The sequence below is a fragment of the Pristis pectinata genome, chromosome X (genome assembly GCF_009764475.1).
Source record: "Pristis pectinata isolate sPriPec2 chromosome X, sPriPec2.1.pri, whole genome shotgun sequence".
NCBI classification, from domain to species: domain Eukaryota; kingdom Metazoa; phylum Chordata; class Chondrichthyes; order Rhinopristiformes; family Pristidae; genus Pristis; species Pristis pectinata.
This window is the reverse complement of record NC_067450.1, coordinates 11,833,284-11,850,155: the sequence shown is the minus strand read 5'-3', so window position 1 is coordinate 11,850,155 and position 16,872 is coordinate 11,833,284. Positions and strand designations below refer to the sequence as shown.

At 49.1% G+C, this 16,872-nt stretch overlaps 1 protein-coding gene across 1 annotated transcript in view; it reads left to right on the top strand.

The window, feature by feature from the left end:
* slc26a10 (solute carrier family 26 member 10) overlaps nucleotides 1–16,872 on the top strand; it is a 68,250-nt gene that overhangs the window by 3,753 nt on the left and 47,625 nt on the right. Inside the window, exons 2-6 of the mRNA XM_052009536.1 lie at nucleotides 3,953–4,063; nucleotides 6,332–6,489; nucleotides 10,184–10,348; nucleotides 14,396–14,548; nucleotides 15,650–15,732. Of these exons, the coding sequence (XP_051865496.1) occupies nucleotides 3,953–4,063; nucleotides 6,332–6,489; nucleotides 10,184–10,348; nucleotides 14,396–14,548; nucleotides 15,650–15,732 (670 nt within the window). The remainder of the gene's footprint in view (nucleotides 1–3,952; nucleotides 4,064–6,331; nucleotides 6,490–10,183; nucleotides 10,349–14,395; nucleotides 14,549–15,649; nucleotides 15,733–16,872) is intronic.

Sequence of the window (16,872 nt, the reverse complement as noted above, 5' to 3'; positions counted from 1 at the left end):
GCTCCCACACTGCACTGTCCTCACGTGGGGCACTCCTCTCTCCTCACTCTATCTTTCTCCTCTCACACCTCTTCACTCTCTCTCTCTCTCTCTCTCTCTCCCTATAACTGTGATATACTCTTCACTCTCTCTCTCTATGTGAAATACACTTTATGGTATCTGAATGTGTGATCCACTCTTCCACACATGAAACACTTCACTTACTGTGATCGACTTTTTCCTCTAAATGTGATACTCTCGTCACCTGCTCTGCATGTGGTACACCCTTCAGTCTTTCTACCTCTGACTCCACTCACTCACTCATACTCAACAGACGTTACAAACTTCACTCTTTCTCTACACTCTCACTATGTGACACCATATCAAACTTTTCCTCTACAGGTGATCCACTCTCAATTTTCCCTGTCTATTCATGCAGATACACCCTTCACTCTCTCTCTCTCCACATCTTCCCTTTCACTCTTGGACACACGGTACATGCCTCACTCTCCCTCTATGTGTGAAACACACTTTATCTCCACTAATGATTCACTTTTCTCTCTCCGTGCAGGACACATTTCACTCCTTACCACAACATGCAACGCACTCTCCACTCGATCCCTTTACCTATGCTGCACGGCTCCCTCGCACACTCAGTCTCAAACTCTCGAAATGCAATGCACTTTATACTCTCATGATCCATACTTAAATGCTGTTCATTCACACACTCTACATTCGGGACACCTTTTACTCTCTCTATCCCTACATACGCAGCACGCTTTATTTCTGTTTTACACTCTTCACTCATTTATTCACTACCAACTTCACTCCCTGTCTGTAGGTGATACAATCTTCACTCATTCCCTCTGTGTGATGTACTCTTCAGGCACTCATAGAGTCACAGAGTTATACACCATGTCTACACTGACCAGTGGGCATCCATCTGTATCAATCCCATCTTCCAGCACTTGATCCGTAGCCTTCCATACTGGGGCGATTCGAGTGCTCATCCTGACCCTCAGTAAGTACTGTCGGTGACTCTGCTTCCACCTCTCTCCCCGGCAGTGTGTTCCAGGTACTCACCGCTCTCTGGGTGAGAAAGGTCCCCCTCAGATCCCCTCTGCGCCTCTTCCCCCTCACCCTAAATCTGTGTCCTGTAGTTTTATTCACCTCTGATACGGGGAGAGGTTTCCTACAGTCTACCCCATCTATACCCCTTATAATTTTATATTCTTCAGTCATGTCTCCTCTTAGCCTTCTCTGCTGCAGGGAGAACAGACCCAGTGTCTCTTCATAACTGAAACACTCCACCCCAGACAGCGTCCTGGTGAATATCCTCTGCATCCTCTCCAGTGCAGTCACATCCTTCCTATCGTGTGGTGACCAAACTGTACACAGTTCTCCAGCTGTGGACTGATCATGTTTTATAAAGCTGGAGCATAACCTCCCTACTTCTGTACTTGATGCCTGACTAATGAAGGCCAGTGTCCAAAATGCCTTCCTAACATCGTTATCTACCTGCACTGCCACTCTCTACATGTGATGCACTCTTCACTGTCCACACCTACATGGGACACTCTCTCTGTATAATTACCTTAATAAAACAGGTCGACTTAATGGAAATAAAAAAAAACAGCAAATCGGGCATCATCTGTCGAGAGAAATGGACAGTCGACGTTTCGGGTCGAGACCCTTCATCTGGACTGAAAGATAGAACATAGAACACTACAGCACAGTACAGGCCCTTCGGCCCACAATGTTGTGCCGACATTTTATCCTGCTCTAAGATCTACCTGACCCTTCCCTCCCACATAGCCCCTCATTTCTCTATCATTTATGCGTCTACCTAAGAGTCTCTTAAATGTCCCTAATGTATCTGCCCCCACAACCTCTGCCGGCAGTGTGTTCCACGCACCCACCACTCTCTGTGTAAAAAACTTACCCCTTATACCTTCCTCCAATCACCTTAAAATTATGTGCCCTCGTGTTAGCCATTGTCACCCTGGGAAAAAGTCTCTGACTGTCCACTCGATCTATGCCTCTTATCATCTTGTGCACCTCTATCAAGTCACCTCTCATCCTCCTCCTCTCCAAAGTGAAAAGCCCTAGCTCGCTCAACCTATCCTCATAAGACATGCTCTCCAATCCAGGCAGCATCCTGGTAAATCTCCTCTGCACCCTCTCTAAAGCTTCCACATCCTTTCTATAACGAGGTGACCAGAACTGAACAGAACCGTGATATATTTGCAAGTCAGGGGGGTGTGTGACTCAGAGGGGAACCTGCAGGTGGTGATGTTTCCTGAGCCTGCTGCCTCACTCCCTCCACACATGATATGCTCCAATTGCCTTCTCCATTCAGCCTCTCTATGTGTTACAGTCTTCACTCAGTCTCTCTACAGTTGATGTACACCCCACCCATTCACTCTATCTCTATATGTGACACACTCCTCACTCTTGTCTCTACATGTGATACATTCTTCACTCACTCACTCTCTTCACAGAACAGTACAGCACAGGAACAGGCCCTTCGGCCCACCATGTTGTGCCAAACTAATTAAACTAGTAATTAAACGTCTAACTAAACTAATCACTTCTACCGACACAATGTCGATATCCCTCCATTCTCTGCACACTCATGTGCCTGTCCAAGAGCCTCTTAAACCCCTCTATCATACCTGTCTCCACCCCCCACCCCTGGCAGCGCATTCCAGGCACCCACCACTCTCTGTGTAAAAAACTTGCCCCGCACATCTCCTTTAAAGTTTCCCCCTCTCACCTCAAATGCATGCCCTCTGGTATATGATACACTCTTAGCTCTCTCTGCATATTTAAGTTTGCTGATGATACAAGGCTGGGTGGGAGTGTGGGCTGTTAGGAGGATGCAGAGAGGTTTCGGGGGGATATGGACAGGCTAAGTGAATGGGCGAGGACCTGGCAGAGGGACTATAATGTGGAGATGTGTGAGGTCGTCTGCTCTTTGGTGAGAGATTGAAAGTCAAAGAGACATACAGCATGGAAACAGGCCATTTGGCCCACCATGTCCACACGAACCAGTGGGCACCCATTTGTATTAACCTCATCTTCCTGCACTTGGCCCGTAGCCTGCTATGTCCAGGCAATTCAAGTGCTCCCCTAGATACTCACCGCTCTCTTGGTGGAAAAGGACCCCCTCCGACCCTTCTCAATCTTGTGCCCCTTCCCTGAAGTCTCTGTCCCATGGTTTTGTCTACCTCTGACGAAGGAAAAAGTTTCCTGCAGTCTAACCTATGTACTTCCCTCATCATTTTACATACCTCAGTCATGTCCCCTCTTAACCTCTCCCACTCCAGAGAGAACAGACCCAGCCTCTCAAAGCTGTGGGAGTTCAGAGAGACCTGATGTCTTTGCACACAGTCACTGATGCACCCTCTCTCTCTCTGGACACATGAAGCACACTTTACTCCGCTTTATGATATGATGCTCAATTATTCTCTGTATATTATATCTCCTTCACTTTTCATCCATTGTACTCAGACATTCTATTGTGTAGTCTCACAATTCACTGGCACCATCACAGCAGAAGGTTTACACTAAGATCATTAATCTGATGTTTCCTTATTATGTTTGAGACAAAAAACTCCAAGTAAATAAATCCCTCTTGCTTATCTGATTGTGAACGGATTGTAATAATGGTAAGACACACGTGGCTTCTCCAGTTTACAGAGTACTTTGTGCTTTGACAGTCCCATCAGACACCCAAACACCCAAAGAAAGAATCGGCACATTTGTGGCAGATGATTTCTGTCCTCATTACATCCCTGTCCCCACACGTGACTTACTGTGACAGCTGACACACTGTGCGACGATTCTTCCCAGTGCTCCGGGCTAGATTACAAACCAGATCTCTGGGCATCCAGGGCGATTGGATTCCATTGACTGTCTTCCCAGTGAATATGTCACACTGAGTAATTGCTGCCTTGTTATTTCTCACCAGGAATGTCCTTTGCACTGCTGACCTCTGTGGCTCCAATTTATGGACTTTACACCTCATTCTTCCCGGTTGTGCTCTACATGCTTTTTGGAACTGGACGGCATGTGTCCACAGGTGGAGTACTTACACTTGAACTATTTTCACCTTTTATATAATGGATTAGAAAACACAATGTAAACAGCAGTGGGGTCAAGAAGAACCTATCCCAGGACCTGCGTTCCTGGAGCAACAAACAAACTGCTGGAGGAACTCAGCGGGTCGGGCAGCATTTGTGGAGGGGAATGGACAGTCGACATTTCAGGTCGAGACCCTTCACCTGGACTGAAGGATAGAGGGGAGATGGTCAGTGTAAAGAGGTGGGGGGAAGGGATGGGGCATGAGCTGGGAGGTGATGGGTGGATCCAGGTGAGGAGGGGGGATGGACAGATGGAGGAGGGGGGAGCGGAGACAGTGACAGAGGCTGGGAGGTGATGGGTGGAGGTGACAGAGGGCTGCAGATGGTGGGATCTGACAGGAGAGTAAGGTGGGGCCTGGAACCAAATAAGGGAGGTGGGGAGGGCAGGTGGGGAGAGTGGGGGGAGGGGACCCAGTGGGAGGGGTGTGTGGGTGGTGGGCGGATGGAGTGGGTGGGGAAGGGGAAGGGACAGGGTGGTGGGGGCTGGGGTGGGTGTGGGAGGAAGTGGGGAGATCAGGAGGAGAGAGGAAAGGGACAGAGGGGGAGCAGGTTACCTGAAGTTGGAGAATTCAGTGTCCATGCCGTCGGGGTGTAGACTCCCCAGGGGGAGTATGAGGGGCTGTTCCTCTAGTCTGTGTTTAGCCTCACCCTGGCAGTGGAGGAGGCCGAGGACAGGCAGGTCGGGGTGGGAATGGGGAGGAGAACTAAAATGGCTGCCACCAGGAGATCCAGGAGGTCACGGCGGACGGAGCGCGGGTGCACAGCGAAGCAGTCACCTAGTCTGTGCCTGGTCTCACTGATGTAGAGGAGGCCACATCGGGAGCACCGGATTCAATAAGTAAGGCCAGGAGATATGCATGTGAATGTCCGGAAGGGCTGGGACACCTTCTACAGTCATAGGGGTACATGGCTGTGGGGGGTGAGGCTGGGTGGCCTGGATCGACATCACCCAGTGTGATTGGGCAGACTGACCACCTCTTTCACTCTCACCTGAACAAGCAGGTTCAATGACCCATCTCAAAAAATGTCACCTCTGAGACACAAGAGATTCTGCAGACGCTGGAATCTGGAGCAACACACACAAAATGCTGGAGGAACTCAGCAGGTCAGGCAGCGTCCATGGAGGGAAATAAACAGTCGACATTTCGGGCCGAGACCCTTCATCAGGACTGGAAGGGAAGAGGGCAGAAGCCAGAGTAAGAAGGTGGGGGGAGGGGGAGGAGCACACGCAGGCAGGGGACAGGTGAGTCCAGGTGAGAGGGGGAAGGTAGGTGGGTTGGGGGGGGGTGGGTGGGGAGATGTAATAAGCTGAGAGGTGATAGGTAGAGGAGGCAAAGGGCTGAAGAAGAAGGAATCCAGTAGGACAGGGCAGTGGACCATGGAATAAAGGATGAGAGAGGGGAGGAGAGGAGATGGGCAGGTCATCAAGGCGGGGAAGGGAGCCACAGGAATAAGGGAAGACAAAGGGGTGGGGGGGCGGGGGGAGAAAAAGAAGGGGGGGGGGGGTTACCGGAAGTTAGAGAAATCGAAGTTGAGGCCGTCCGGTTGGAGACTTCCAAGGCGGAATATGAGGTGTTGTTCCTCCAACCTGCGCCTGGCCTCAACATGGCAGTGGAGGAGGCCATGGACAGACATGTCAGTGTGGGAGTGGGATGTGGGATGTGGGATTGAAGTGGGTGGCCACCGGGAGGTCCCGGCTGTTACGGCGGACGGAGCCATCGGACACCCCGGACGTTGCTCCAGTCCCCCTTGGCCTCGTGTCAGAGTTATACGCAATTAGAAGCTCGTGTGGAGCTGGAAGTCCACACACCTTTCTGCTCAGGTAAGACTGGAACTAAATTAAAGTAAGTCCTGGGCTTGCTTTTGGTATCAGTACTGATAATGACACTTCTTATTGTTAACAAGAGGAGAAATTAGTTTATAGGGGCCAGAACTATATATATGATAGAAAAACAGGGGGCTATGTGGGAGGGAAGGGTTAGATAGATCTTAAAGCAGGATAAAATGTCGGCACAACATTGTGGGCCGAAGGGCCTGTACTGTGCTGTAGTGTTCTATGTTCTATGTAACTAAATGGTCACTGGTGTTACTCACCTCCTGTTATTTAGCTGCAGGAGGTGGATTACAAGCAGCCACGAATATTTTCACACCTGTTAAGCATTGGTGACAAAAAGATGAACTTCTCCCCCTTTCTCTCCTCGTGCCAGGTACCTTTGCTGGGATTAGTTTGATGACTGGCTCTGTGGTTGAGCGATTGGTACCACATCAAGTGGGGTGGAACGTAACAAACCAGGAAGATCCAGAGCTGGAGAAGCAGCGAATATCCGTGGCATCAGCAGTGACCTTCCTCTCGGGACTGATGATGGTAATTATTCCTGCCCCTCTTTCAATCCTCTAGAAGTGCGGAGTCTTGCTGGGGTTCAGTTCGCTGGCTCCGGCAATCCTCCTGTAACCTCCAGCAAGTGGCCAACCCCCACACGTGAGGCCAGACAATGAGATGGGCACGCCGTTCCGCCGAGGCACTTTCCCCTGTGTGCAACACCTGTCCCTGCACCTTCTCCCGTCACCACCGCCTTCTTCCCCAGAGTCATGGAGACACACAGCACGGAAACAGACCCTTCGGCCCAACTGGTCCCTGCTGACCAAGATTCCCATCCAAGCTAGTCCCATTTGCCTGCGTTTGGCCCATATCCCTCTAAACCTTTCCTATCCATGTACCTGTCCAAGTGTCTTTTAAATGTTAATGTACCTGCCTCAACCACTTCCTCTGGAAGCTCGTTCCATATACTGACCACCCTCTGGGTGAAAAGGTTGCCCCTCAGGTTCCTATTAAATCTCTCCCCTCTCACCCTGAACCTATGCCCTCTAGTTCTTGATTCCCCAACCCTGGGAAAAAGACCTATCTGTGCCCCTCATGATTCTATACACCTCCATAAGGTCACCCCACAGTCCTCCTTTGCTCTATCCAAACTTGGGCTCTTTTCTCTGGAGCGCCGGAGGCTGAGGGGTGATCTGTTGGAAGTGTATAAAATTATGAGGGGCATAGATAGAGTGGACAAGCAATATCTTTTTCCCATTATTGAGCGATCCAATACCAGAGGGCACACATTGAAGGTGAGAAGGGGGTAGGTTCAGAACAGACGTGAGGGATGCATTTTTTACTCAGAGAGTGGTGGATGCCTGGAATGCGTTGCCTGATAATATGGTGGAGACAAATTCATTGGGGGCTTTTAAGAAGGGCTTGGATGGGCACATGAATGAGACGAAAATAGAGGGATATGGGCATTCTGTAGGTAGGAGGGATTAGCTATGTGGGCACAACATTGTGGGCCGGAGGGCCTGTTCTGTGCAGTACTGTTCTATGCTCTTATGTTCAGATCGATAGAGCTCTCCTGCGCACACTTGCCAACAGTGATCACTTGGGACCGTGACCAGGAGCGAGAACCCAGAGATGATTCGTCACCTTCTCCCCACTCCACGGATCCTGAGGACACAGTTCCACAGACTGAGATCAGCTGACACAGCAGAGGTTGGGATAGACAGTGGGAACTGTGCTGATCGGTACAGTGAAGCATTTAATAACTTAACCTACAGGCAAAAATAAAACATAAATTGGCCAAAAGCGTTGCTTTGCGTTTGCAGCAGTTTCAGCTCCCCAGCAGTTTACGGATGTTCACACTGGTGCACCGTGGCTGCAGAACTTAGCAAGAGCTCACCCAGGTTACTCTGACAGCTCTCCCTAAACCAGCAGCCTCCACTCCTGAGAACAACTGAAGCAGCATTTCAGGATGGGCAAGAACTGCTGGCTTTGGTAGTGATGTCACTGTTCCATGACTAAACAGTCTTCGACCTCAAATGTTAACTCTGTTTCTCTTCCCACAGATGCAGCCTGACCTGCTGAGTATTTTCCCCAGCATTTTCTGTTTTTTATTTTAGATTTCCAGCATCTGCAGTTTTTCTTCAGTAAAAATAATTGCATTGTTTCGAATTATTTTAGATTACGGCGGTGTAGCGGTTCGCGTAACGCTATTACAGTGCCAGAGACACGGGTTCAATCCCCGCCGCTGTCTATAAGGAGTTTGTACGTTCTCCCCGTGTCTGCGTGGGTTTCCTCCGGGTGCTCCGGTTTCCTCCCACATTCCAAAGACGTACGGGTTAGGAAGTTGTGGGCGTGCTGTGTTGGCGCCGGAAGCGTGGCGACACTTGCGGGCTGCCCCCAGAACACTCTACGCAAAAGATGCATTTCACTGTGTGTTTCGATGTACATGTGACTAATAAAGAGATCTTATCTTAATAAGCTAAAGCACTGTAGAAACTTGGCAAACCCAACTGAAAGGTTCATGTTGGCCACAGTGGTCTTATCTAGAATCCATCAAATCAGGAAGAAACAATTGAGGATTCTGGACGCTGACTTTCTGGTCTCCCTCCAGAGTTATGACAGGAGGTTGGAAAGGACCACATGGAAATTTGCAGGCCTGTGTTTCTAAGGCTATTCATTCCATGTGACGTACTTTAAGAGGTTTCTGAGACATAACACATTGTATTAGTGCCATTTAATTTTTCCTCCTTTCTTGCTTCTCTCAAATTTATCCGTCAACTTTGTCCCGTATCCCCGGCAGAGTTAACGTGCAATTGTTTGCCAGCAGGCCTGATGAAGCAACCTCCACTGAATTTCCCAATTATTTCTCCTCTGTAATCCACCTCCAAATGATTCTTGAACCAACAAGCACAACCCTAATCAATCCCTCAGTACAGCAACACTATGACCACTTTGATCACTTTGCACTACAATAGACTTTGGTTGTTTTTTGTTCTAATTGTGTTCTTTCTTGTATAATTTTGTATAAGTTAAGATCTCTTTATTAGTCTCATGTACATCGAAACACACAGTGAAATGCATCTTTTGCGCAGAGTGTTCTGGGGGCAGCCCGCAAGTGTCGCCACGCTTCCGGCGCCAACATAGCACGTCCACAACTTCCTAACCCGTACGTCTTTGGAATGTGGGAGGAAACCGGAGCACCCGGAGGAAACCCACGCAGACACGGGGGGAACATACAAACTCCTTACAGACAGAGGCGGGAATTGAACCCAGGTTGCTGGTGCTGTAATAGCGTTACACTAACTGCTACACTACCGTGCCTGCCCTTAATTTATAATTTATGTTGTTAATTGAGGCTTTTCTTCTGAATGTTGTGTCTCTGATGCTGTGTGCTTGTGATGCTGCTGCAGGTAAGCTTTTTATTGCACCTGTGCACACATGGACTTGTGCAGATGACAATAAACCCAACTTTTGACTTTGACAATGATCGAAATTGGCTAAATTCAGGAACATGTGTAGGATCATGGACTGGATAAGGATCAGAATGAACCAATGTCATTTCACGTTGCAGATCTCAGCACCAGTGGACTATTTCAGAAGAAATGTAACAACATAATAACGTATTTATAATATTATAACAAATAAAGTTATGATACCATAATGACATATAGTGTATAACATATTTTGGGACTTTATTCATTGGAGTTTAGGAGAATGAGGGGTGATCTTATAGAAGTGTATAAAATTACAAGGGGCATCGATAGGGTGAATGCACGCAGTCTTTTTCCCAGGGTTAGGGAATCAAGAACTCGAGGGTATAGGTCTAAGGTGAGAGGGGAGAGATTTAAAAGGGACCTGAGAGGCAACTTTTTCACACAGAGGGTGGTGAGTATATGGAATGAGCTACCTGAGGAAGTGGTTGAGGCAGGCACATTAACAATATGTAAAAGACACTTGGACGGGTACATGGATAGGAAAGGTTTACAGGGATATGGGACAAACGTGAGCAAATGGGACTGGCTTAGATGGGAATCTTGGTCGGCATGGACCAGTTGGGCCGAAGGGTTATAGAGTCATACAGCACATGTTTCCGTGTTGTATGACTCTATAACTCTATGACTTTGACACTGTAGTACTGACCTTTATTAAATAAAATGAGCACTGTACCCGCTCACACCTGGAACTTCTCTGGAACTCAGGTTGTGCATCCTGCTCATTGCCTGTGGACTTGCTCTTCCAGATCTGTATGTTTGTTCTGCAACTGGGATTTCTTTCCACCTACTTGTCGGACCCAATCGTGAAGGCGTTTACCAGTGGCACGGCTTTCCACGTCATCATCTCCCAGCTCAACACCATGCTTGGACTGAGGCTCCCGCGCTTCACCGGACCCTTCACCCTCTTTAAGGTTGGCTTTTACGTCCTGGGTGAATTTGATCATGTGACCTGCAGCTGGATAAGGTAGCCTGCTTTCTCATTCAATGCAGCTTCCTCCCAGGAGAATCTTCTGTTCTGTATCTCCAGGATGTCTTCTTACTTCCTTACAACACTGAAGGAGGCCATTCAGCCCATTGAGTCTATTCTGGTTCACAGATCTATCCCATCCCCCCTTAGTTCCTCGTAAAACATTCTCCCCGCATTCCCATCAACTCCCCCCAGATTCTACCCCTCACCCACACACTGGGGACAATTTACAGTGGCCAATTAACCCACCGACCCGCACGTCGGTGGGATGTGGGAGGATGTGGGAGGTCACAGGGAGAATGTGCAAGCTCCACACAGACAGCACCGGAGGTCGGGATCGAACCCGGGTCTCTGGAGCTCTGAGGCAGCGGCTCTACCCGCCGCGCCACTGGGCCACCTCTTTACTTTTCATGTACTACAGAGAGAGGCTAGTCTGCCCAATAACTGGTGTTTGTCCTCCACACAAGCCTCTTCCAGCCCTTAATGAGGTCCTTAATGACTTACTTCAGTGGTGGGCAAGTTACTGGGGAAGATTCTTAGAGACAGGATTTATGGGCATTTGGAGAAGCACAGGCTGATTAGGGACAGTCAGCATGGCTTTGTGAGGGGCAGGTCGTACCTCATGAGCCTGATTGAATTCTTTGAGGATGTGACAAAGCACATTGATGAAGGTAGAGCAGTGGGTGTGGTGTACATGGATTTTAGTAAGGTGTTTGATAAAGTTCCTTATGGAAGGATCATTCAGAAAGTCTGGAGGCATGGGATCCAGGAAAACTTGGCTGTGTGGATTTAGAATTGGCTCGCCCATAGAAGACAGAGGGTGGTGGTATATGGAGCGTATTCTGCCTGGAGGTCGGTGACCAGTGGTGTTCCGCAGGGATCTGTTCTGGGACCCCTGCTCTTTGTAATTTTTATAAATGACTTGGATGAGGATGTGGTGGGGTGGGTTAGTAAGTTTGCAGATGACACGAAGGTTGTTGGTGTTGTGGATAGTGTAGAAGGTTGCTGTAAGTTACAACAGGACATTGATAGGATGCAGAGCTGGGCTGAGAAGTGGCAGATGGAGTTCAACCCAGAAAAGTGTGAAGTGACACACCTTGGAAGATTGAATTTGAAGGCAGAATACAAGGTTAATGTCAGGACTCTCAGCAGTGTGGAGGAACAGAGGGATCTTGGGGTCCACGTCCATAGATCCCTCAAGGTTGCCGTGCAGGTCGATAGGGTTGTTAAGAAGGTGTATGGTGTGTTGGCCTTCATTAGTCGGGGTATTGAGTTCAAGAGCTGCCAGGTAATATTGCAGCTCTATAGAACTCTGGTTAGACCACACTTGGAGTATTGTGTTCAGTTCTGGTCACCTCATTATTGGAAGGATGTGGAAGCTTTAGAGAGGGTGCAGAGGAGATTTACCAGGATGCTGCCTGGATTGGAGAGCATGTCATATGAGGATAGGTTGAGCGAGCTAGGGCTTTTCTCTTTGGAGAGATGGAGAATGAGAGGTGATTTGATAGAGGTGTACAAGATGATAAGAGGCATAGATCAAGTGGACAGTCAGAGACTTTTTCCCAGGGCGACAATGGCTAACATAAGGGGACATAAATTTAAGGTGGTTGGAGGAAGGTATAAGGGGGATGTCAGAGGTAAGTTTTTTACACAGAGAGTGGTGGGTGCGTGAAACGCACTGTTGGCAGAGGCTGTGGGAGCAGATACATTAGGGATATTTAAGAGACTCTTAGATAGACACATGAATGATAGAGAAATGGGGAGCTGTGTGGGAGGGAAGGGTTAGATAGATCTTAGAGCAGGATAAAATGTCGGCACAACATTGTGGGCCGAAGGGCCTGTACTGTGCTGTAGTGTTCTATGTTCTGGAACAGTACATCACAGGAACAGGTCCTTTGGCCCACCATGTTGTGCCAAACTAATTAATGACACCTAATTACACTAACCCCTTCTGAGCACACAATGTCCCTATCCTTCCATTCTCTGCACATCCAGGTGCCTATCTAAGAGCTTCTTAAACGACTCTATCGTATGTACCTCCACCCTCACCCCTGGCAGCACATTCCAGGCACCCACCACCCTTTGTGTAAAAGTCTTGCCCCTCACATCTCCTTTGAACTTACCCCCTGTCACCTTTATGTCACCTAGTATTAGACATTTTGACCCTAGGGGAGAACGATACTGACTGCCCACCTTATCCATGCCTCTCATAATGTTATAAACCTCGATCAGGTCTCCCCTCAGCCTCCCCCGCTCCAGAGAAAACAACCCAAGTTTGTCCAACCTCTATATGATTATAGTATCTAACCTCATGATGACAAGAGCCTTTCAGAAACATCAGTTCAGCCTCTGCTTTTAGTTCTTTCCTCCATTGGGTCGGGCTACCTTTTACATTCTGTTCTCTTGTACTAAAGTACCCCTAGTGGGGTGGGGGGAGGGGGCTGGCAGTAGAACCTGGGGGGAGTTATCTGGGGAATTTGGGGCATGTGGGAGAGAATAGGTTACAGAGAAATAAGTGGGGAATGGGACTGATGGGTTTCGTCTGGGAGCCGGCATGGACTCAATGGGCTGAATGGTCCATGGGATTGAACTGACAGGTGCAGACGAGATGGGCTGAACGGCCTCATTTTGTGTGGTAAAATTTCAATGATTCTCCCCTTGTCTAGACTCTTGATTATTTCCTTCGCTTTCTGGAGCTGCAGAGAAGAGAAAGGAGAGGTAATAACATTGAGGGGGCCATGGCATGATCGGGGAGGTTCTGCATCTACAAGGAAACTGTGGAACCTCAGCCCAAGATGTTTCTTAAGTCACGTTAGTTGGGGAACCATGTCTTGGATCCAGGCATATGAGGGGTGCAGTATTTTTTATTTCAAAAATAAACTTTATTCATAATAAAAAAAACATACAAAGGAAGAAACAGTATAAAACTTTTTACATTCGTGGTCAATAGATTCAGTAGTATTATCTTTTTTGAAAAACCATAGCACCATTACCACTTATGTGGCTTCCTGGGGTGAGACCACTTTCTTTGTTTGAAGGGCTTCCCCACCCACCTCTGCCCCTCCATGTGCGGTAGCGGTAGGAACCCAGACTGTGGACCTTCCCCACAGAGCCTTTGCATCAGCTGCACCGAGCTTCAGTGTGTCCCTCAGCACGTACTCCTGCAGCCTGGAATGTGCCAGTCAGCAGCACTCCCTCACGGACATCTCGCTGCACTGGGAGACCAATAGGTTTCGGGCAGACCAAAGCGAGACTTTCACCAAGTTGATGACCTTCCAGCAGCACTTGATGCCTGTTACTTGATGTGTGTGTCCCCGGGAACAGCCCGTAGTCCTCTGTTACGCAGCTGCTGGAGATGAACCAGGACACGGACCCTTGCATCTGTCTCCACACCCTCTTAGCAAAACCACAGTATGCAAAGAGGTAGGAGACCATCTCCTCCCCACCGCAGCCGTCTCAAGGACAGTGTACATCGGGGGTGATGTGTCGTCTGTACAGGAAGGGTCTGACCACGAGGGCCCCTCTCACCGCCAGCCAAGCGAGATCTTGGTGCTTGTTGGTGAGTTCTGGCGATGAGGCGTTCTGCCGGATGATTTGGACCGTTTGCTCAGGGAACCACCCCACCATATCCATTGAGTCCCTGTCCTGCAGTATCTGCAGGATGTTCCGTGCTGACCACTGCCTGATGGACTTGTGGCCAAAGATGTTTGCTTGGAAGAACTCTCCCACACAGGACAGGTAGTGCGGCAACGTCCAGCTGTCTGGGACGTATGGGGGTGCATTAAAGTGGGACCTCATGCTGCTGATGGCCCCTAGCCCTGTTATGATGGGAGCTAGTCTGGGACAAGGTCACCTTATATCACCTCTTGGTCAGGGGATGGTGCACAACACAAGGCCGAGAAAGATCAAAGGCAGCCTCTTATAATAACAGAACGAGAGGGAGGGGTTCAACTGACCAAAACGAATAAGGTTTCATTTCTTTTCTTCGCAGACGCTGGCATCATTACTTGGAGCTCTCTCTATGACAAACATTGTCGAGCTGATTATTTCTCTGATTTGCCTCAGTGTGCTCATTCCGATGAAGGAAATCAACAGCCGTTTCCGACAGAAATTCAGGACCCCCATCCCTATCGAGATCATCATGGTGAGGACACGTCAGCAGGTGCTGTGATATTCCCTGATGGGATGCATGGGAAGTGAGGGTGAGGAGGCAGAATGCAGTGCCCCAGTATCACTGATCCTCTTTGCGGAGATGTTGTACCTTAAACTGTGAGGAGTGACAGAGGAGAGCGCTTAGTTCTGTCCCAGCAGTTAGATCGGGGCTAATCTGCAATGATCACATAATCTGCTACTTGTTTTGTTAGTCAAGGGTTAAATATTAGCCCAGACACCAGCTCTTCTTCAAAATTGTGCTCTGGGACCTTCTATATCCACCTGAGGACAGACAGGACTTTTATCTTTACTCATCTGTCCGACTGGTGTCTCCTGCTAACCACGTTTACAATGGACTAGTAATTGAATTCCCACCCATTGAAGCTCACTAACCTTATATTGACATGAAATACCCAGTGTAAACAAGCAAATCCTTCTGTCGCAGGGCAAGGGCTCCAATTGTAGTCTTGTGTTTGCTTGGATAACAAGAACATCCTTTCTCTGAGGTTTATCCTCCTGACTATGTTGGCATAAGTGAATGCTTCTGAGGACGTGTGGATCCGATGTTATGACAGTATTGTGACTCCTATAGTCTTGAGGACAGTCAAAACACACAGCAGACAGAGAAGAAGCGACATGCTTGAAGTTCATCCAATCCACGTCTGATCCTGCCCTCTCCCCACCCCTCTCTGCCCTCACTGTGTAGACTGCCCAGAGACTTTGGCTCTCTCAAGGTATGCTGGGATATTATACCTTTGGTCAAGTCCTGGCCACTAACTGCCTCCAGTCTTCAGCCACTGAGCCCCGTAAGTGTTGGTATAGTGAGTCGGTCCTCCTGTAAGCATGACTATACATCTCACTTAAAGAAAACTCCTTTGACAGTGCACACTCCTCTGGTATCAGACTGAAGCATCAGTGTAGGTTCCTTGGAAAAGTGATTGACCAGACACGCTACGTATCCAAAGTGAGAGTGCTTGCCACGTTGGAACGGTCTCTGACCCAGCTTCGATTGAGATGTGCTGTGTGTATGAAACTCTGATCATCAGAACTGAAAAGAATATTGGATTTAACCGCACACTCTTCTTCTTAACAGCTTATAGTGGCCACAGCCATCACCTTTGCTACATCCCTTGATGAACGTTGCAATGTCCAGATCGTGGGACACATCCCTGCAGGGTGAGCTCAACTTTCTTAAGGAGATTAAAACCACAGTAAGGAAAGGTGTACCCCAGGTACCACAAGAGATATATGTGAATAACTGTGAGTAACAGTCAATCTGCTGGAGGAACTCAGCGGGTCGGGCAGCATCTGTGGAGGGGAATGGACAGTCGACGTTTCGGGTCAAGAGCCTTCATTTGGACTGAAAGATAGAGGGGAGATAGCCGGTATAAAGAGGTGGGGGGAAGGGGTGGGGCATGAGCTGGGAGGTGATGGGTGGATCCAGGTGAGGAGGGGGGATGGACAGATGGAGGAGGGGGGAGTGGAGACAGTGACAGAGGCTGGGAGGTGAGAGGTAGAGGTGACAGAGGGCTGCAGATGGTGGGATCTGACAGGAGAGGAAGGTGGAGCCTGGAACCAAATAAGGGAGGTGGGGAGGGCAGGTGGGAACAGCTGGGGGGGAGGGGACCCAGTGGGAGGGGTGTGTGGGTGGTGGGCGGATGGAGTGGGTGGGGGAGGGGGGAAGAGACAGGGTGGTGGGGGCTGGGGTGGGTGTAGGAGGGACTGGGGAGATCAGGGGGAGAGAGATAAGGGACAGAGGGGGGGGCAGAACAACTGTGAGTTGGGTTTTGTGGCTTCCACCCAGAGGATCCGATTACTTTTAAGAAAACCTTTCAGTTTGCAGATGATGTATGAACAAAGCAGTTAGTTTGCCAGATTCCAACACTTCTGGGCGGGACTTTTCTAAATCACACATGACTTGGTGAATCTTTTTTGAGTCATGGAGTCACTGAGCACACAAACAGGCCCTTCCACCCACTACGTCCACGCTGACCATTGCACTTATCCGCACGAATCCCATTTTTATTTAATGGACTCTCCTCCATTGCTGCCAGCCTCAGATGTTCTCCATTTCCTGGAAGTTCTGCCTTCCTATATCCGCCCAAGGAGAGAACCGCTGAAGCTGGAAGAGCATTGGTCAGCAGGTCGTTCGGCAAACGGGTGAAGGTCTGCCGCCATCTCGGGTGGCACGGCTGGCTGCAGCCTCCCCTGCTGGATTCCAGTCTGCAACCAGCCCCCAGTATGAGGTCGTTGGCATAGGAAGAAGAAGAGACAGGGGAGGGGACTCCAGGACTAGGAGCTTCCACGTCCCTGGCT